Below are 21,241 nucleotides of genomic sequence, written 5' to 3'. Positions count from 1 at the left end.
CAGCCACCTGATGTGAAGAGCCGACTCATTGGAAAAGATCCTGACTTTGGAAAGATTGGGGGCAGGAGGAGAAAAGGGCAACAGTGGACGAGATGGGTGGATGGCATCACTGACTCAATGGACATGAGATTATGCAAACTCATGTCTGGGAGATAGTGAAGGACAGGGAAGCCTGGGGTGCTGCAGTCCATGGACTTGCAAAGAGTTGGACACGACTTAATGACTGAACAACAACAAAGACAAATAATTGCTTTACAATGCTGTATTAGTTTCTATTGTACAATGGACTGAATCAGCTATTTGTATGCATACCTCTCTTCTTGCACCTCCCTCCCACCCCTCATCCCAGCCCTCTATGTCATCACAGAGCACTGAGCTGAGCTCCCTGTGTGGGGCACAATTCTGACTTATTTCCGTGCATGAATTCTGTGCCTGAAGCTTCTTGGGTTCGCAGGACTATGGTTCTTTTTTACAGAATTGTCTATTCTGGTTTTTGTTTGTTTTATAATATATATCCACCAGGACTTTCTTTTCTATTTTTTACTAATGCTTCTTTGGAAAAAGAAAACTCTGGCTGGGTGGCCTGGGGTCCCATCACACAGAGATAATTTGTAGTTACTAAGTGACTTTCTTTTTGGTTTTCATGGAATTCTCACACAAATTCTCTGCTAATATACTAGTAGAATGTGCCCATCTTGGATTCTTGGAAATGACTATTTGTATCATTCACTGAGAAGTGCCTTGTTCATCCAATGCTATCACACTTTTAATACATCCCAACCAACTTCTTCCCCAGCTGCTCCCACACCTGATCTGGTGACTAGATTCCAAACCAAGTTTAGCCTTTCTACCTCCTGCTCTGTCTCTGTGTATCTCTATGCTGTCCTAAGGGATACTGTATTCAAAAAATGGATTGATCTGTGAGTATATATAATGGGATTTATATTCTTTTTGATCTGCTGTTTCTGTATCAGTCATTCAAGTTTATTTAATCAGAAGGAGTGAGCAATTGATTGTGTCTACTGTGGAAGCAAGAAAAGAAGTTGTTTCAAGATTGCTCTCTTTGCTAATATTGATTGACCTTGAAACCCATCTGAAATCTCCAACTCTTTGTCATGTAAATATCTAATGAGTCATATATTTGTGCAAGTGAATCTTTGAGCCAAATCACAAGGCTTTATATCTGCCACAGTTGGACCTGCTGAAGGCCATTTTTGAAATACCTTTGGAACTCCAATTTGTATTCAAGTGTATTAATCATCATTCCCACCTCTATATCAACTATAGAGTTGAAAAGATATTTTCCATAATGTTATCTAAAATATTCATATTAGTGTTGAACAGATCCTGTCCACATGAGAGCAATAACAACAACAACAACAACCACCACAAAATAGAATCAACAATGATGACAACATATATTGAGTACTTTCTAGCCCAGGCATTGGGCTAAACAGTTCATATCTTCACATGGATATTCTAATTTATCTTTACAAAAAATCTATGAAGGAATGATACTATCATTAAAAACTATCATTATCTGTAATTTACAGATGAAGAAATTGTGGTGTAGAGAGGTTTAAGGAACGTGAGTAACAGGTCACTCAGTAAGTGAAAGTCCTTTTAATATCCTTGCATGGCGATGCATCTGAGCCTAAGAAAACCACCAAGTGTTGGTTCTATTTTCTTAAGCAATTTTTGCTTCTTTTCTGCATGAAAAGTTTTGTCTCTATTTAGAGCAAATATGACAAGATGAGAGAGAATTACCTCTCACTTTCATCTAATAATACTATGACCCATTACTCTGAGTCATTGGGCTTATTGCTTTCTTGTTTTCCTTTCCCAAACATGACCACAACTTCCCTTAGTGTTTGCCCATGTTTAATTGCCATAGAAAGCAACACTTCAAACAAAGCTAGTGGAGGTGATGGAATTCCAGCTGAGCTATTTCAAATCCTAAAAGATGATGCTGGTAAAGTGCTGCACTCAACATGCCAGCAAATTTGGAAAACTCAGCAGTGGCCACAGGACTGGAAAAGGTCAGTTTTCATTCCAATCCCAAAGAAAGGCAGTGCCAAAAAATGTCCAAACTACCATACAATTATATTCATTTCACATGCTAGCAAAGTAACGCTCAAAATTCTCTAAGCTAGGCTTCAACAGTACATGAACCAAGAACTTCCAGATGTTCAAGCTGGTTTTAGAAAAGGCAGAGGAACCAGAGATCAAATTGCCAACATCTGTTGGATCATAGAAAAAGCAAGAGAATCCCAGAAAAACATCTTATTCTGCTTCATTTACTATGCTAAAGCCTTTGACTGTGTGGATCACAACAAACTGTGGAAAATTCTTTAAGAGCCGGGAGTACCAGACCACCTTTCCTGTCTCCAGAGAAACCTGTATGGTCAAGAAGCAATAGTTAGAACTGGACATGGAACAACAGACTGTTTCAAAATTGGGAAAGGAGTACATCAAGGCTGTATATTGCCACCTTGCTTATTTAACTTCCATGCAGAGTACATCATACGAAATGCTGGGTTGGATGAAGCATAAGCTGGAATCAAGATTGCCAGAAAAAGTATCAATAACCTTAGATATGCAGATGACACCACCCTTATGGCAGGAAGTGAACAGGAACTAAAGAGCCTCTTGATGAAAGTGAAAGAGGAGAGTGAAAAAGTTGTTTTAAAACAGAACATTCAAAAAACGAAGATGGCATCTGGTCCCATCACTTCATGGCAAATAGATGGGGAAACAATGGAAACAGTGGGAAACTATTTTCTTGGGATCCAAAATCACTGCAGATAGTGAATGCAGCCATGAAATTAAAAGATGCTTACTCCTTGGAAGGAAAGTCATGACCAAATCAGACAGCATATTAAAAAGCAGAGACATTACTTGGACAACAAATGTCTGTCTAGTCAAGGCCATGGATTTTCCAGTGTTCATGTATGGATGTGAGAGTTGGACTACAAAAATAGCTGAGTGCAGAAGAATTGATGCTTTTGAAGTGTGGTGTTGGAGAAGACTCTTGAGAGTCCGTTGGACTGCAAGGAGATCAAACCAGTCAGTCCTAAAGGAAATCAACACTGAATATTCACTGGAAGGACTGATGCTGAAGCTGAAGCTCCAATACTTTAGCCACCTGATATGAAGGTGGCTATCTCATTGGAAAAGACCCTGATTCTTGGAAAGTTTGAAGGCAGGAGGAGAAGAGGATGACAGGATGAGATGGTTGGGTGGCATCACTGACTAAATGGACTTGAGTTTGGGCAAGCTCCAGGAGCTGGTGAAGAATAGGGAAGCCTGTTGTGCTGTAGCCCGTGGCGTCGCAAAGAGTTGAACATGACTGAGCGACTGAACAACAATCAAATGTTTGGTTTATTTTAAGCCTTAACCTTCTTGACATTATTCTAAGAATTTCATTCTTCATTTCCCCCTTTTGCTGTTTTACAGATGTCTAAGTAAAATTCAGTCTCATGGAAGGCCAACTGAGCATCTTCTTTGGGTTTTGAGATGCCTCTCACTCTTCTCTCCCTTTCCTCCAAAAGTGACCAAAGGTCATGAGATAGAAATTTCACCTTATAAACCTCTCACATTTTTAAAGTAAAGGTACTTTAAAGAAACTTTGACTTTCTCATGAGCTCTCTAGAAGCTTATTTCCTAAGATATAAGAAACATAAATATGATTCTGCCTCTCTTTTGTTATTAAAAAATAGAAGGTGAGTGCTTAATATTTATTCCAAATTCTTCAGACTTTTATGCCTGAAACTTTATTTTTCCTCCATTGATATGAAGTCCAAAATGGAATATTTTTTCATTCTTGTTTCTGCATTCAAGGAGGTAGGTGAGGTTACTCACATAATATTCTGGTATAAGAAGCATCTTTATAATAATTTCAAAAGAATGTGATTCAATGTATTGACAGTGTTTTTATCCTCTCTAGTGACTGTTTTTCACATCTACTTTTCATCAAACAGTTAAAATGTTGTGGTTTGGTCAATGGAGCTTCTGATTGGGGAAGTAATTTTCAGCACTACTACAAGACATGTGAATGTCCAAGGGAATCAGATTCCTGTATAAAGTATAGTGGAAAAACTATTTACAAACAGGTAAGAACAAATAAAATTTGGCACAATAAGTGGTTCTGTTATTTTATTCACAATGTCTCTACAAAATATTAAATTTCAGCAATTTCAGTGGGAATCTTGATATAAAAGTCCCAGGAATTTCCCTGGTAAATAAAAAATAAATCCTTTTTAAAGATAAAAGCAGATATAAAAGAATAAAAGTATTTTATTTCTTCTATGAGTTTGGCATCATTTAAACTCAACCTTACTAGATCAAAGAATCATTCTGCTGCAAGGGGAGGCAAAGTACAAACTAACAGATAAAATTTATTTTGTCCTCTCTTTGGTGACTTTAATCATCTTTTCTCCACTATTTTTTTTTTCCTATTTTAACATATGCTTTAGAAATGTATATTTTTACTTTAATTTTCAAAGTAAAGTTTTCTAATCAAAGTTTGCCTTTCTCAAGGAATTGTATTGAATGTAGAAAAATAACTTGGACTTTAGAGATTTCAGCTCTTCAGAGCTGTTAAGTATACCTACCAGTTTGTCTGATTATTGTTCCAGTTGAGAAGTTGCTTCACACCTTTAAAGTCAATGAAAACTTGGGTTTGTCTTTCATGTATTATAGACGACATATTTATGTTACTTGCAGGTGTTAACATGTGGATGTCATATTCCTTATTATTGCTTAATTCATCAAATATTTACTGGCCACTTCCTACGTGCTGGCCTTTTATCAGCGGCTGGTATCCATTCCTGAATATCCTGTAGTGTCTGCACTCATGAAATGAATGGTCTCATAGGGAAGAGAGAAAAATAATTAGGCAACTTTAACTCAATGAACTACTGGTATTTCTTGGATAGGGACAGGCACAAGATATCTAACCCCATCTAGCTCAGTCTTTGGGGTTCAAGATACAGCTTCCTGGAAGACATGATATCTACCCCTTACCATAGAGTTTTACATAATTTATTCCTTCTTCCTAGAAGAAACTTTGGATGGATGTGTACAAAAATGACAGCTGATATTAGTGTTTCACTTATTTGTTATTATTTGGTGCCTACTATGTGTCATATAGGCTTCCCTCATAGCTAGGTTGGTAAAGAATCTGCCTGCAGTGCAGGAGACCCAGGTTCAATTCCTGGGTCGGGAAGATCCCCTGGAGAAGGGAATGACAACCCACTCCAGTATTCTTGCCTAGAAAATCCCATGGACAGAGGAGCCTGGCAGGCTATGGTCTGTGGGGTCGCAAGAGTCGTACAGGACTTAGTGACTAAACCATCACCACCATGTGTCAGATAGAACTTTGCTAGACTTAGACATGCTTTTAGACCCTCTAGGAGACTATAGTCTAGTTGGGAAAGAGATACATGAAACATATTATATTTCAATGGGTTAATTTCTATAATACCTAAAGATTTATTTTCAATCTAGCATTGGTTGAGTACTGGCTACTGAGGTTAATTATAGATTAGGAAATAAAAAGTATCTCAGGGGAAACATCTCACCTGTTGACTATCACAGCCCTTTTACTAATGGGTTGGCCAAAATGTTCATTCAAGTTCTTCTGTAACATCTGCAAGATGTTATGAAAAAACCCAGATGAACTTTATGGCCAACCCAATAATTTTATCAAAGTTAAGGAGACTGTTCTGAAGAGAAATTGCTGTTCCAAGTATTTAAGTAACATATTGGGGGAGAAATTATCCATCAGATTACAGAGCTACCAAAGTGATCTGACTAAAATGCTTTATTATTAATTTTTATACTCCTCTCTGTTCTCCTTCTCTCTACATAATTTTAGTGACACAATCTCCACAAGGAAAAGAGGGAATAAATATGATGTTAACAAATGCAGATTCCTCTTAGGTTATTGAGGGAATTAGTAAATTAAATTGCAAATTGCTATCTGTGTCCTGTTAAAGATTCAACTCAAAGATATCTTTCCTGAGAATAGATTTTGAAAAGCTCTAGTATTATCCTGAAAGATAATAGATATTCCCTCCAAATTCACACATAATTCAGCTGAAGATAGGCTTATGGTTGCACCAGTTTCCCAAAAGGAAGATCATAAAGTCATAAAATACTTTTGTCTGCCTTGTGTCATTTGAAAGAAGTCTGGAAAAATACGAAATCTGGAATGTCCATAATTCACATGTTCCCCCTTCCCTTTTGCCAGGATAACCTGATTATCTAGAGGGAAAGGAGGGAGAAAACACCTAAAATATAATGAATGTGACTCAGTAGATATCATTAATCTCATAGTTTATCTTGAATTATATAATAATTTCCTCTAAAGTTTACCGTTTTGAATCAGATCAGAATGGAGAAACCTATTACATTCAGGAATGCAGGGAAAAAAACTGTTTTACTCAACCACATGCAGAACTTTTATTTAACAAACAGCAATATTTTGTTAACCCTTTGCACTTAAAAGACTATCATAGGAATAATATATTTTCTGGCAATACAGACAATACCACTATTATAGTGCATATTATTTTTCCATTTTAAAAATTATCCACATAATTTACAATTGCTGAAATTTTTAGGTCTGGCCTAAAATTTTTTTAATGAGTTTATTTTTAATTGTAGGATAATTGCTTTACAATGCAATCCCTATCAAACTACCAATGGTATTTTTCAAAGATCTATAACATAAAGTTCACAATTTGTATGGAAATACAAAAGACCCTGAGTAGCCAAAGCAATCTTGAAAAAGAAGAGTGGAGTTACAGGAATCAACCTGACTTCAAAGTATACTAAAATAATTTGAGCTTGATATTTCATGCTGCTTTGAATAAATGTTTAAAAATGTGGCAGAGAGACAATTTTCTAAATTCTGTTTTTTTTGTCTAAGGTAAGAATATAACAGTAGATATAATGATTTTTTTTTCCTTTTTTAAGGTAAAAATAACCCTGAGACATATTAAGGGATTTTGGAAAATAGCTTGTTTTAAAAGTGAAAATCTATACTATAATTAGCTGAAACCTCAACTAGGGAACTCTCTGCTGCAGGTTACAAACCTAAAAGATACACAGTCAAGGTGATAACAGCTCTAAAATGAACAATCAGAAGTTAGGGTAAAATAAATATTTATAGCTAAATAGTCCTAGATTCAGCAATTAGGAAGTTGAAGCAAAAAGTTTGTTCCTCAAATGCTTCCTAATGTATGAACCAACCACAACAGTTACAACCTTTGAAGGGCACGGGTAAGGAGCTGGAATAATAGGAATAATCCAATTCCTTTTTGTTGAGTATATTCCTTGATAGTCACATAAAAAAGTCAACCCGATGAATAAAAATCTGTACATATTAAAACAAGGTCAAAATTTGGCAAACAGTAATTTTTTATATTTTGTTTTTAACAGTCATGCTTTGCCTCGATAAGCCACATGTTTTCAAAACGCCTTTTCATAGTTATGGCACTAGCATTTGGACTGGCGGCTATTGAGGTACAGTATTATCTTGCATTATTCATTCTTTGTTTATTCCTTTGTTTGCTCATTAATTTTTCTAACAAATGTGTGAAGAGCCAGATACAAACCAGGTCCTCCAGAAAAGCACTGGGTACCAAGTGCCTATGGCCCAGCAGCTGCATCTATCATCCTTGGGTCTGGGGAGGTGATTATAGTCTTAGGAATTCAGCAGGGCTGAAGCTATTATTTCTGAATGATTTCTCTCCTGAGGGAGAAAATGGAATTAGTTTCCACACAATTTTTAGTCCCAGCTATTCTTTTCCCATTGAAAATTAGCACAGATTTAATGTTTTTTCATTTGAAGAAACAGCAGCAAACAAAATGAAAACACAAACTTTGCAATTTTTTTAATCTCTCTTCCTGATTTGAAACAGAAAATATCTGAGCTCAGAAGTGCGGAGAGCTATTTTCCTGCTATTCTGTTATAGAGAAATCTAACAAGTTCTAAAAATTAGACAGTTGGCTTTGATTTTCTCACTGTAAGAACTATGAACTCACTTGGAGAAGTTTTTGAGGAAGCTTTGCTTGAGATGCCTGCATTTGCTCTCATCAATTTGATTATTGACTTTGAACAAAAGAATTCTGTATAGGTTTTTATCTTGATGGGCCTTCCTAGTAGGACTTTTGCAGAAACTGAAGGAATTTTTTTTTTTTTTAATGTGACCTGAAATTCTTTGCAAAAAGATGAAATAAAACTGTTTCAGGGAAGTGTTTTGGAATCAATAATTGGATCTTGCTAATTTAGATATCAAATGAGTCAAATTCACTCACAACCCAAGTCAGGGCCTTGGCAAGAATCCTACTGGTGTAAGGCGTCTCCCTAGTTAACACCTCTGTAGGCTGGTTTGCTCAGTGAAGTAACTTCTGCTTCACTCTCGCAAATGCTACCCAATGTTCTCCTTGGGTTTTCTGGTAACTTTTACCTCTCTTGTGCCACATCACTGTCTGAGAGGAATTTTAGCAGAGATTGAAGCAATTTAGTATCCTAGATTGTCATTTAGGTTACTGGTGGACTTTCCCAGCCAAAGCATAAGAGACAGGGTTGAACTATGAGCAGCAAATTGGGCTGTTAAGCCTGACCTCCTTGTGCATGCTAAGTCACTTCAGTTGTGTAAGACTCTTTGTGACTCTGTGGACTGTGTCCCATCAGGCTCCTCTGTCCATGGGATTCTCCAGGCAAGATACTGGAGTGGGTTGCCATACCCTCCTCCAGACTTGCCTCTAGCCTGGATGAATAGGTCCAGATTTATGAAGCATTCTTGGTTGGTAGATGTAGCTGTCTTTCTTTACATCCACTATATGACCAAAATCAAATGATGCTGGGCAATAAGTCTATTTCTCTCTATTCCGCCCATTGTAAAAGTTCCTTTGTTTCTCTTCTTTGTATTTTTTAAATTTAATTTCTTCGGCTTTAGCAGGTCTTAGTTGCTGCATGTGTGATCTAGTTTCCTGAGCAGGGATTGAACCTGGGCCCCCTACTTTGGGAGCCCCAAGGCTTAGCCACTGGACCACCAGGGAAGTCCTCAAAATGATTTATTTTTTATCTATAGACATTGGAATTCTCATCATTGAGTTAAACAGCCAAACTATGATATCTCTCCTTACTTGACTATAGTGACTTACAAGCACACACAAAAAAGATCAGTACTTTCTCTCTTCACTTTAATTAAGAAAAGAAAAAAGAAAAGAAAAAAATCCATTGACACTGATAGTCACCACTTGCAGGCTAAAAGTTATACTAAAAGAAAGTTCCAGGAATGGAGCAGTTACATAAGAGAAAAAAGTAATTTTACATTTTTTAGATGGCTTCAGAATATGGGAGCTTGTGCACATTACTTAGCAGGATTATCCTGAGTCTTAGCATACATTACTGTAGGATGAATCTCCTAATTATTGCCTATTTTTGTGAACAATGATACGTTTTCTTTTCAGAGGCAGTGAAATGCAGGAAAGTGTGATATTAACTGTCTAGTTTGCTGATGCATGGTGGGCTTCTATTTCAAGTTTGCAACAGCAAAAAGCAATAGCTGCTTCATCCCACTGTTTTGGACATTTTTTTTTTTTTTCTTTGCTGGTACTGGTCTCCCAGATTTAAGTCTTGGGAGCAAAGCAAAAGACTAAGTTGTAATGTTTTCTCAAGTCATTCTAAAAGAATGACTTTTAGAACTTTCTGAATGAAAGTTGTTATCCTCCCAGAGAATTGATGTTGATATATATATATATGTGTGTATATATATATATATATTTTTTTTTTTTGGTAGGAAAAAAAATATTGCGCATAAGTTCTCATTTGGAGGGCATTTTCAGGAACGGAATAGTGAGCAGGATACCTCAGTACAGTGGGAGCACTGGAGATGACTCAGCATAAATGGTGTCTCATCCTCTCTCTGCCTCTTCTCGGAGGAGGCTGGTGGAGCCAAAACTTTCCTTCCGCAGTACACACAGGTCCTTTCTGTCATTTCTGCATCAAAGCCACAGTAGGCCACTCACCAGTTTCAGAGACAATTAGGCACTGTTTTGAGGTCCCTTATTCTTGGGGGAGCCATTTAATGAGATGGAAATTATGCCCCAGATTTTCAGCTGTGCATTCTCACTTAACAGGAAATTCCTGGATGTTGCTCTTCCCCTTAGATTTAGAAGCTTTTTAAGAAAAAAAGTTACTTTTTTCCCCATTCTTCTTGGAGATGCCTAAAAATATGGAAAGAGAAATTCTAGACTCCTTGATTTCTCCGTGGATGATCTAAACCAGATGATAGAAGCAGTCTGTGTCTTTAGCCCCGGAGGCCTGAGTTCCCGGAGTTCCAGGGCCATGACCTACAGAAGGGTGTGCGTGTTTCAGAAGGTTGGGTTGCTCCAGAGGCAGCGCTACTGCACGGTCAAATAGGGCCAGATCGAGGCAGACTGCCAGCCGAAAACCCTGATTAAGACAAAAAGTACTCAGAAGCTTTCTCAATGTTAGACTCCCAGTAAGAGAGATGACTTAGATTAATAATATTAGAATTGTCAATAGACAGAATTTTTTCATAAATAATGTTCTTTTTATTTATAATATCCCTAGTGTATCCTTAAATTCCATGTTCCTCCTGTCATTCTATTTTCTAGGTACTTGGTCTGATATTTTCTATTGTCCTGTACTGCCAGATGAGGAAGAAATAAAACTGTGGATGTGTGGAGCCATCATCGGTCAAACCCCTTTAAAGTTTTACTTTGGAGTTGTTACTTTATGAGTGCCATGGTGAGAGCAGCTTTCCTATTAAAATGTGTCATTTAGCTGGATCGCAGAGATCTTCCTGTCATATTGAACATATTAAAAATTTCAGAGACACAGGAAATTATATGACTGTGTATTTTTCCCCCAAATAAAAGTAATAGTCTTTTCTTTGGTGCAATCCTGTCTGATTATTGTGTTCAGGTGGTACTGAACACAGCTTAAAACATTCATCTGGAGCCACCCAGTGGAATAATAATCTCTGAGTAACAGGGCCATAGTTAGGGCTGTGTGTCTAGTCTTTTTAGAAGCAATACTCTCTCGTGAGATGTATCAACCATTGGTGATAAGATTGAATTAAGCCTCATGTTGGAAGATTGAGAGTGGCCTAGTGAAAAGTCACCACACCTTGTCTATGTTTACTAGTGGTGTCTTGCCATTAGTTTGCCAGTCTTGCCAAGGTTTACTAATGGGGTCTCTTTCTCTCTGTGAGGACAAGAAGATGCTTCCTTTCCAGCCAGTGAATTGCTGGTGTCTGTGGATTTTCCTCTGGAACATAGTTATAAGTGCTTTTATCTTTTTAATTCTCATGAGCATTTTTGCATTTTACTTTATATTGAGGTATAATATCCACACAATAAGGGCTTCTCAGGTGGTGCTAGTGGTAAAGAACCCACCTGCCAATATAGGAGACATGAGAGATGTGGCTTCGATCCTTGGGTCAGGAAGATCTCCTTGAGGAGGCCTGGCAACCCTCTCCAGTATGCTTGCCTGGAGAATCCAATGAACAGAGGAGCCTGGCAGGCTGCAGTCCATGGGGTTTCAAAGAATGGGACGCAACTGAAGTGACTTAGCATGCGTACACATGTGCATATACACAATAAAATGTACAAATCTCAAGTATTCACTACCTGGATAGTATGCACTGTCCAGATGAAGACACAGAGCATCTCCAGCACACCAGACACCCTTCATACTACCCTCCACTGTGGGGCATACTAAAGCTGGCTTTCACTATGTCGACTAAAAGAAGATGTACAACTTGAGAGGAACACTTTCCAGCCCCCTTCTGATGTCTATGTCAGAATGTTTCTGTCCCCTTTTCACTTTAATAAAACTCTGCTACACAAAAACTACGCCAAGCGTGGGAGGCTGTGACGACATGCAGAGCACGGGCGGCTGCGACGATGCACAGAGCAGGGGAGAGGAGCCACCCCACATCCGAGGTCAGGGGCAGAAGTCCGGACGACCCCACGCCCGAGGGGCGGCGGCCTAGAGGAGCTACGCCTAGAGCGCCAGGCTGCGACAGTGCAGGAGCAGCCGAGAGGAGCTACCCCTGCCTGAGGCCAGGGGCGGTGGCCAGGAGGAGCGACCCCACGTCCAAGGAGCGGTAGCTGCGTGGGCACAGAGGGCCTAGAGGAGCTATTCCACATTCAAGGTCAGGAGGGGCAGCAGTGAGGAGATACCCCTGTCCAAGGTAAGGAGGAGCAGCTGAGCTTTGCTGGAGCAGCTGTGATGAGATACCCCATGTCCAAGGTAAGAGATACCCCATGTATAAGGTAAGAGAAACCCAAGTAAGACGGTATGTGTTGCAAGAGGGCAGACACATTGAAACCACAATCACAGAAAACTAGTCAGTCTAATCACACTAGGACCACAGACTTGTCTAACTCAATGAAACTAAGCCATACCCTGTGGGGCCACCCAAGACGGGTGGGTATGGTGGAGAGGTCTGACACAATGTGGTCCACTGGAGAAGGGAATGGCAAACCACTTCAGTATCCTTGCCTTGAGAACCCGATGAACAATATGAAAAGGCAAAATGATAGGATACTGAAAGAGGAACTCCCCAGGTCAATAGGTGCCCAATATGCTACTGGAGATCAATGGAGAAATAACTCCAGAAAGAATAAAGGGTTGGAGCCAAAGCAAAAACAATACCCAGTTGTGGATGTGACTGGTGATAGAAGCAAGGTTTGATGCTGTAAAGAGCAATATTGCATAGGAACCTGGAATGTCAGGTCCATGAATCAAGGCAAATAGGAAGTGGTCAAACAGAGGGCAAGAATGAACGTCGACATTCTAGAAATCAGCGAACTAAAATGGACTGGAATGGGTGAATTTAACTCAGATGACCGTTATATCTACTATTGCGGGCAGGAATCCCTTAGAAGAAATGGAGTAGCCATCATGGTCAACAAAGGAGCCTGAAATGCAGTACTTGGATGCAATCTCAAAAACAACAGAATGATCTCTGTTCGTTTCCAAGGTAAACCATTCAATATCACGGTAATCCAAGTCTATGCCCAAACCAGTAATGCTGAAAAAGCTGAAGTTGAATGGTTCTATGAAGACCTCCAAGACTTTTTAGAACTAACACCCAAAAAAGATGTGCTTTTAATTATAAGGGACTGGAATGCAAAAGTAGGAAGTCAAGAAACACCTAGAGTAACAGGCAAATTTGGCCTTGGAATATGGAATGAAGTAGGGCAAAGACTAAAAGAGTTTTGCTAAGAAAATGCACTGGTCATAGCAAACAACCCCTTCCAACAATACAAGAGAAGACTCTACACATGGACTTCACCAGATGGTCAACACCGAAATCAGATTGATTATATTCTTGGCAGCCAAAGATGTAGAAGTCAATAAAAATAAGACCGGGAGCTGACTGTGGCTCAGATCATGAACTCCTTATTACCAAATTCAGACTCAAATTGAAGAAAGTAGGGAAAACCGCTAGACCATTCAGGTATGACCTAAATCCAATCCCTTATGATTATACAGTGGAAGTGAGAAATAGATTTAAGGGCCTAGATCTGATAGACAGAGTGCCTGATGAACTATGGACTGAGGTTGATGACTCTGTACAGGAGACAGGGATCAAGACCATCCCCATGGAAAAGAAATGCAAAAAAGCAAAATGGCTATCTGGGGAGGCCTTACAAATAGCTGTGAAAAGAAGAGAAGAGAAAAGCAAAGGAGAAAAGGAAAGATACAAGCATCTGAATTCAGTGTTCCAAAGAATAGCAAAGAAGAGTTAAGAAAGCCTTCCTCAGCAATCAAAGCAAAGAAATAGAGGAAAACAACAGAATGGGAAAGACTAGGGATCTCTTCAAGAAAATGAGAGACACCAAGGGAACATTTCACGCAAAGATGGGCTCGATAAAGGACAGAAATGGTCTGGACCTAACAGAGGCAGAAGATATTAAGAAGAGGTGGCAAGAATACACAGAAGAACTATACAAAAAAGATCTTCACAACCAAGATAATCACGATGGTGTGATCACTTATCTAGAGCCAGACATCCTGGAATGTGAAGTCAAGTGGGCCTTAGAAAGCATCATTACGAACAAAGCTAGTGGAGGTGATGGAATTCCAGTTGAGCTGTTTCAAATCGTGAAACATGATGCTGTGAAAGTGCTACACTAATATGCCATCAAATTTGGAAAACTCAGCAGTGGCCACAGGACTGGAAAAGGTCAGTTTTCATTCCAATTCCAAAGAAAGGCAATCCCAAAGAATGCTCAAACTACTGCACAATTGCACTCATCTCACACACTAGTAAAGTAATGCTCAAAATTCTCCAAGCCAGGCTTCAGCAATACATAACCATGAACTTCCTGATGTTCAAGCTGGTTTTAGAAAAGGCAGAGGAACCAGAGATCAAATTGCCAACATCTGCTGGATCATGGAAAAAGCAAGAGAGTTCCAGAAAGACATCTATTTCTGCTTTATTGACTATACCAAAGCCTTTGACTCTGTGGATCACAAGAAACTGTGAAAAATTCTGAAAGAGATGGGAATACCAGACGACCTGACCTGCCTCTTGAGAAACCTGTATGCAGGCCAGGAAGCAATAGTTAGAGCTGGACATGGAACAACAGACTGGTTCCAAATAGGAAAAGGAGGACACCAAGTCTGTATATTGTCACCCTGCTTATTTAACTTATATGCAGAGTAAATCATGAGAAACGCTGGGCTGGAAGAAGCACAAGCAGGAATCAAGATTGCCGGGAGAAATATTAATAACCTCAGATATGTAGATGACACCATCCTTATGGCAAAAAGTGAAGAGGAACTAAAAAGTCTTTTGATGAAAGTGAAAGAGGAGAGTGAAAAAGTTGGCTTAAAGCTCAAAATTCAGAAAACGAAGATCATGACATCTGGTCCCATCACTTCATGGGAAATAGATGGGGAAACAGTGGAAACAGTGTCAGCCTTTATTTTTTTGGGCTCCAAAATCACTGCAGATGGTGACTGCAGCCATGAAATTAAAAGACGCTTATTCCTTGGAAAAAAAGTTATGACCAATCTAGATAGCATATTGAAAAGCAGAGACATTACTTTGCCAACAAAGGTCCATCTAGTCAAGACTATGGTTTTTCCAGTGGTCATATATGGATGTGAGAGTTGGACTGTGAAGAAGGCTGAGTGCCGAAGAACTGAGGCTTTTGAACTGTGGTGTTCGAGAAGACCCTTGAGAGTCCCTTGGACTGCAAGGAGATCCAACCAGTCCATTGTGAAGGAGATCAGCCCTGGGATTTCTTTGGAAGGAATGATGCTAAAGTTGAAACGCTAGTACTTTGGCCACCTCATGCGAAGAGTTGACTCACTGGAAAAGACTTTGATGCTGGGAGGGATTGGGGGCAGGAGAAGAAGGGGACCACAGAGAATGAGTTGGCTGGATGGCATCACTGAGTTGATGGACGTGAGTCTGAGTGAAGACTGGGAGGTGGTGATGGACAGGGAGGCCTGGCGTGCTGCGATCATGGGGTTGCAATGAGTCGGACATGCCTGAGCCACTGAACTGAACTGAACTGAGGACTGCAGCCCAGGAGGCAGCATCTCAGAGAGCTCTGAGAGACTGCTCCAAATTGGTAGTGGGGGAAAGACAATATATAAGGTTTTGGTGAAGGGGGAGTTCAATACCATGAAGCACTCATTTTTCAAAAGGCCTTTTGTTAGTCATGAGGATCTAATATCACCATGAAGGGATTTAGTGCTTCTCTAGATATGAGGAGATGCAAGGACTGAGATCATAAAATCTGTTCCTAAAAACATCCAACCATCTAAAGACCTGTCCCACCAGATTCCCTGGAGCACAGAGTGCCTCACTCCACCCTGAACTCACTCAGGGATTGTTGAAATTCAACAGTTATAGCAGCACGGGGTTCAATCTCCATACAGGCCGATGGCAAAGGCCTTTGTTGTTCCGTCGTTGGCAATGCTCTTGTAAGTGCCAATTTCTAGTTGACACAGCTCCCTTGTGGTCATAATTCTGACTATACTTTGGGGGGTATTTCAAGACCATTTTGTCCCACATTTCTGGGAAGGCCTGTCCTGCCATTTCCTTCTCCAGGAGATCTTCCCAACCCAGGGATCGAACCCAGGTCTTCTGCATTGCGGACAGATGCTTTACCATCTGAGCCATCAGGGAAGACTTTGTTAACATGTATGACCTTAAATTCATGCTACATAAATTCCCAGGCCACAGTTTCATACCCATCCCTGTAGATGTGAAGGCCATGAATTAGTGCCACAAATCCAGAGTTCCATATCAACCACTCTAAGGGTAATAATAGATATAGTTCATAAAGAACCCAGCCTTGTCTCATAATTACCAGGTTGACCATTTTTAGTATGATTTAACCCTCCCATTCTGGCGGAGGTTATTTTAGGCTTCCCTGATAGCTCAGCTGATAAAGAATATGCCTGCAATGCAGGAGATCCCAGTTTGATCCCTGGGTTGGGAAGATCTGCTGGAGAAGGTATAGGCTACCCACTCCAGTATTCTTGGGCTTCCCTTGTGGCTCAGCTGGTAAAGAATCTGCCCACAATGTATTCTAGAAGTTAATAAGGAGAAGGCAATGGCACCCCACTCCAGTACTCTTGCCTGGAAAATCCCATGGGCGGAGGAGCCTGGTAGGCTGCAGTCCATGGGGTCATGAAGAGTCGGACATGACTGAGTGGCTTCACTTTCACTTTCAACCATTCCCAACATAGAGGAACCTTTAAACCTAAATGACCATAGCCTGGTGTTAACTATGTAGATTCTCCCCATAGTTGTGGGAGTTTTCCTTTAAATAGATGAGAAGTTAATTTTTTATTGAGACAGCTCATCACTCCAACTGAGTATAAATGACTGTAAGAGAAAAGTTAAATCTAAGGCCAGCATCCTCAGAGCAGGTATTATTAACTGGTCAGGTGAGAGAATCCCATCTAGTAATATCATGAAGATAGAACAGGACTGAACATTCATCTAAAATAAATTTCCTAGTGGGTATCCCTAGAGAACAGAAATCCACCAAGGTAATCCCAGAAGTACCAGACATAGGTAATTGGCCACAACAAAACAATTGGATTGAGTTTATACTAGGATAGAATCATGTCCATGATAGAAAACATTTGATTGATAGGCATAGGTCCAAGGAATCAAGAAAAGATTATAAATGATCATAAAAGTCAGACCAGCATCTTGGGCAAGCTGTCTACTTTTGAAGTCATCTTCTCGTCCTCATGTAGTTTAGTTTCCTTTGTTTGAGCATTGTTTTAAGGTGCTTTTGAGGTCACCAGGCCTCTCTATAGACCAGTCCAGCTTAGGGGCCTTTGGAAGTGGGAGTTAACCCCAGAGTCAATTTCCCTTCAATTTCACTGGGAATGAGCTAGTTAAGAGTACCTGATAGAAAGGTCCATCCATCCAGGTTGGAGACAGTTCCTTAAATGATGTCTTGCAGTCTTGATTGCAGGTCATGTGTGAGGTATCTGATCTTCATCCAAAGATAGATTACTAAAATAAGCTTCAGAAACAACCCTAGAGTGTCCTTTAATAGTGCAATTAAAATTACATTAATATACCCTAAGAACATAGAACTATCCTCCATTAACTAACTGGGATTTAACATTCATTGAAATATCTTTTTCTCCCAAAAATCACCATCATTTTTACCAAATATAACCAAATTAAAACTTGTTTGTAATATAGGTCTGGTCACAATAAACTTGGCCTGATGATTTATATAACCATAATTGATCATAGATTTTTTGCTTTGCTGAGACTGTAAACATCTCAGACTCAAAGATCTAAGTGAATTACTCCCTTCTCAAGGTCTCCTTCTTTACTGGGAACACACTTCCTACTTCCCTTAAGCAACCAAGAAATGGCTTTTATATTAGAATTTTATAGATTGGTGGGTATAAATACCAGTGATAATTTCTGACACCTTGGTTTTCTTAGAACATTTTAGGATGGCACCAAGCATCACTTATTTTTAATCCCAAATCTCTTTAGTGTCTCTGTAAGAGGTAATCAGTGTTTAGTAGTAAATGTTTCAATAACTTAGCTATTCAATAGACTTCCAACATTTATTTAAGCACAACCCTTAGAAGTTCAAGTTATACCAATCTGGAGAGACTATTTTAGACACATATTCCTAAAGAGCATAATTGTTGTTAATAGAGTCTATCTAAAGGCTCATATCTCATTTACATTTCTTTTAGAAATTTCTTCACTCGAGGTAATTTCCTTGTTGACAAACTTGTAACAGATAAAATAATATTTGCTGCTGCTGCTAAGTCACATCAGTCGTGAACGACTCTGTGCGACCCCATAGACGGCAGCCCACCAGGCTCCTCTGTCCCTGGGATTCTCCAGGCAAGAATACTGTAGTGGGTTGCCATTCCCTTCTCCAGTAATAACATTTAACTTATATTAAACCTAGGTACAATGAAAATATTCTGCTTAATGTTAATTACTCCTAGACATGTCAACATTATTTAGATCAACAAATAAACATTAATAACAGGTATTTAGCACTGAATATTTCCTATTTCACATGAACCTGAAATTCATTAAGGTTAATTTCTCTTGTATTTAGAATTATTTTATTTGTAAGCACTTACTTTTTTTTTGTAAAGTCCAATTAGATTAGAGCTCATTTACAAACTGATCTCAACAATCAGCAATATTATATATATATTAAAAAAAAAACCAAAGACACACACTGAGACAAACATGCATCCAAATAGACACAAGAGATCCTATAGCTTTGTTTCCCAAACTAAGTTATGAATAAAAAATGGTTGGAGTAGGATTCTAAAAGGCTTTGTTCCCCTTTTTTGTTCCTTTTGGTTTCAGAAATTAGATATGGTCTAGATAAGTGATCCAGAGAGCTCTGGTCTAAAGGTATAGGAGGAGTTATTTCCTCATGGCAAGAATTCTTTAAGGGAGAATTTTTTCTTCAAACTTCCTCTGGAGTCTAAAGAATATTGTGACCACATTGTCAAATATTGTACTTTTTTTGTGACCATAGTTTTATAGCTGAAATTTAGACCAGATAGTGCTCAACTTGGCCCTGATACTAAGGGCAGATTGGTCCTAGCAGGGATTGTCCCTCTGGGGAAGTAGGGGTCTCAGTTTGATGAGCCCCTGGTTGTTGATTACAAGAGGAAGTTCTGGACGTAAGGGAACTTCAGTCCATTTTTCATTCCTATGTCAATAAAGATCTAATATTTTTAGGCCAGTTTTCTTGTCGTTAGATTATAGCTATAGATTGACCAGTCATTTAAAAAATTTTCCCAAGGGGTTCCCAGGTTGGGTGTGGAACCTTAGAGTGAGCAATTCACACATTAGCTCAAACAGGTTGTACCAGATGTCTGTGCACTCAAACCAAACCAACAATCCAAACCAAACCAGAACTTCACCAGCCAAGAGTCACACTCCAAATGAAACAGAAGGCAAAGAGATGCCCAGAAATCAAAAGCCAAATGGCATAAATGCCAAATGTGACTTCTCAGTTCCACTAGACCTGTGACCTGGCAAATCAGTGCTAGCAGCCTTTTTAGTTCTGATAGTTTCAAGCAATTTCTTGTTGATTTTCTGTGAAGAAGTTTCCTGTTTTAGAAACAAACTTCTAGACACCAGTCAAAGCACGGCTGGCCTTTTCTAATTGTGCATGCAAAACTATCAATTTTAGAATATCAAAAGAACCCCAATTTGGCCATTTTAGGTTGAGATCTCTTTTAGTATAGTTTCTCCAATTAACTAGGTACTTGCAAGTATGAGCTCTGTATGTATTGTACATGAATCTGGCTAGAGTGTTAATCAGAGACTGGCTTTCTGACACTCCTTTGTTTCTGTTGAGAGATTCTGTTTCCTATTTTAAGCTGAATTTGTCAGGGATACAAATCACTAGTGAACTTGGGTAGTGGGCCCATGTGCTGCTTGTGAGCATAACTCCTCCAGGAGTCACCCCAGAGTCGTTTCAGCTTGTCTTACATGTCTCAGATTCTGCCTCTGGCAATCTAAGACCACTGTGGCTGCTCAGGTTGCCGAATGGCCAGTTCTTATGTGTGACCCCCGGACGAGCAAGTATTTTAATTAATGAATGGTTTTCCCACTGCGTGGTATGAGGACTAGGCCTCCACCACTCCAGTAAATTTCTCAGTCACCTGAGAAAACCGAAACAAGCCAGGAGTCTTGTCCCTTTTCTTCAGAGCAAAGCTCTCATGTATTTTCCTCACTTTTATTCTGACAAATTTTATAAAGGCAGTCAAATTGAGGAAAAGTGTCAGATCAGCCTCTTACTTAACCACTCAGCCAAGACCATTCAGTCCCCTACAACAGAGCCACCTCGGCATCTTTCAGCCAAGCCCCAGGTATTCCTCGATTTTTTCCCAATCGAGCCCCCCTACTCAGTACATTTCTACTGGGTGGGCAATTCTCCTGGCATCTTTCAGGCAGCCCCTCACCCAGTCTTTTTGGACTAGGTGGGAATTCCTTGGTATCTTCCAACTGAACCCCATTCAGTGTCTAGACCACGAGTGGGTATGCCCTGGATGTTTCACCTGCACCCCCCTCCCCATTATCTTTCCTACTAGGAGGGGGCAGGTAACCTGCTCCACTGCCAAATAAAACTCAGAATCTCAACCGGTACGGGAGATTCAAGAACCAGGAGAGACTTATCCAAATTCGTCTGCACTCCCCATGGAGGCGGATGGGTGCAAGGTGCCGCTGTTGGTACCAAAGCTCTGGCTCCTCGTGGAGTCCATCTGACGGAAGGAAGTCCACTCTGGGTCCCTTTGTGGTCACCATAACTGTCGACTAAAAAGAGATGTACAACTTGAGAGTTGTAAGTTAAGTTTTATTAGGGGCAAAATGAGGACTGCAGCCTGCGAGGCAGCATCTCAGATAGCTCTGAGAGACTGCTCCAAGTGGGCAGTGCAGGAAAGACAATATATAAGGTTTTGGTGAAGGGGGAGTTCAATACCATGAGGCACTCATTTTACAAAAGGCTTTTTGTTAGTCATGAGGATCTAATATCACCATGAAGGGATTTAGTGCTTCTCTAGGTATGAGGAGATGCAAGGATTGAGATCATAAAATCTGTTCCTAAAAACATAACCAACCATCTGAAGACCTGTCCCACCAGATTCCCTGGAGCACAGAGTGCCTCACTCCACCCTGAACTCGCTCAGGGCTTA

At 39.7% G+C, this 21,241-nt stretch overlaps 1 protein-coding gene across 1 annotated transcript in view; it reads left to right on the top strand.

The window, feature by feature from the left end:
• Positions 1-10,830, top strand: part of TSPAN8 (tetraspanin 8) — a 65,737-nt gene extending 54,907 nt beyond the window's left edge. Inside the window, exons 7-9 of the mRNA XM_005679711.1 lie at positions 3,981-4,112; positions 7,447-7,530; positions 10,657-10,830. Of these exons, the coding sequence (XP_005679768.1) occupies positions 3,981-4,112; positions 7,447-7,530; positions 10,657-10,710 (270 nt within the window). The 3' untranslated portion in view covers positions 10,711-10,830. The remainder of the gene's footprint in view (positions 1-3,980; positions 4,113-7,446; positions 7,531-10,656) is intronic.

This window comes from Capra hircus, chromosome 5 (genome assembly GCF_001704415.2).
Source record: "Capra hircus breed San Clemente chromosome 5, ASM170441v1, whole genome shotgun sequence".
NCBI lineage: Eukaryota > Metazoa > Chordata > Mammalia > Artiodactyla > Bovidae > Capra > Capra hircus.
This window is presented reverse-complemented; position numbering and strand designations above follow the sequence as displayed.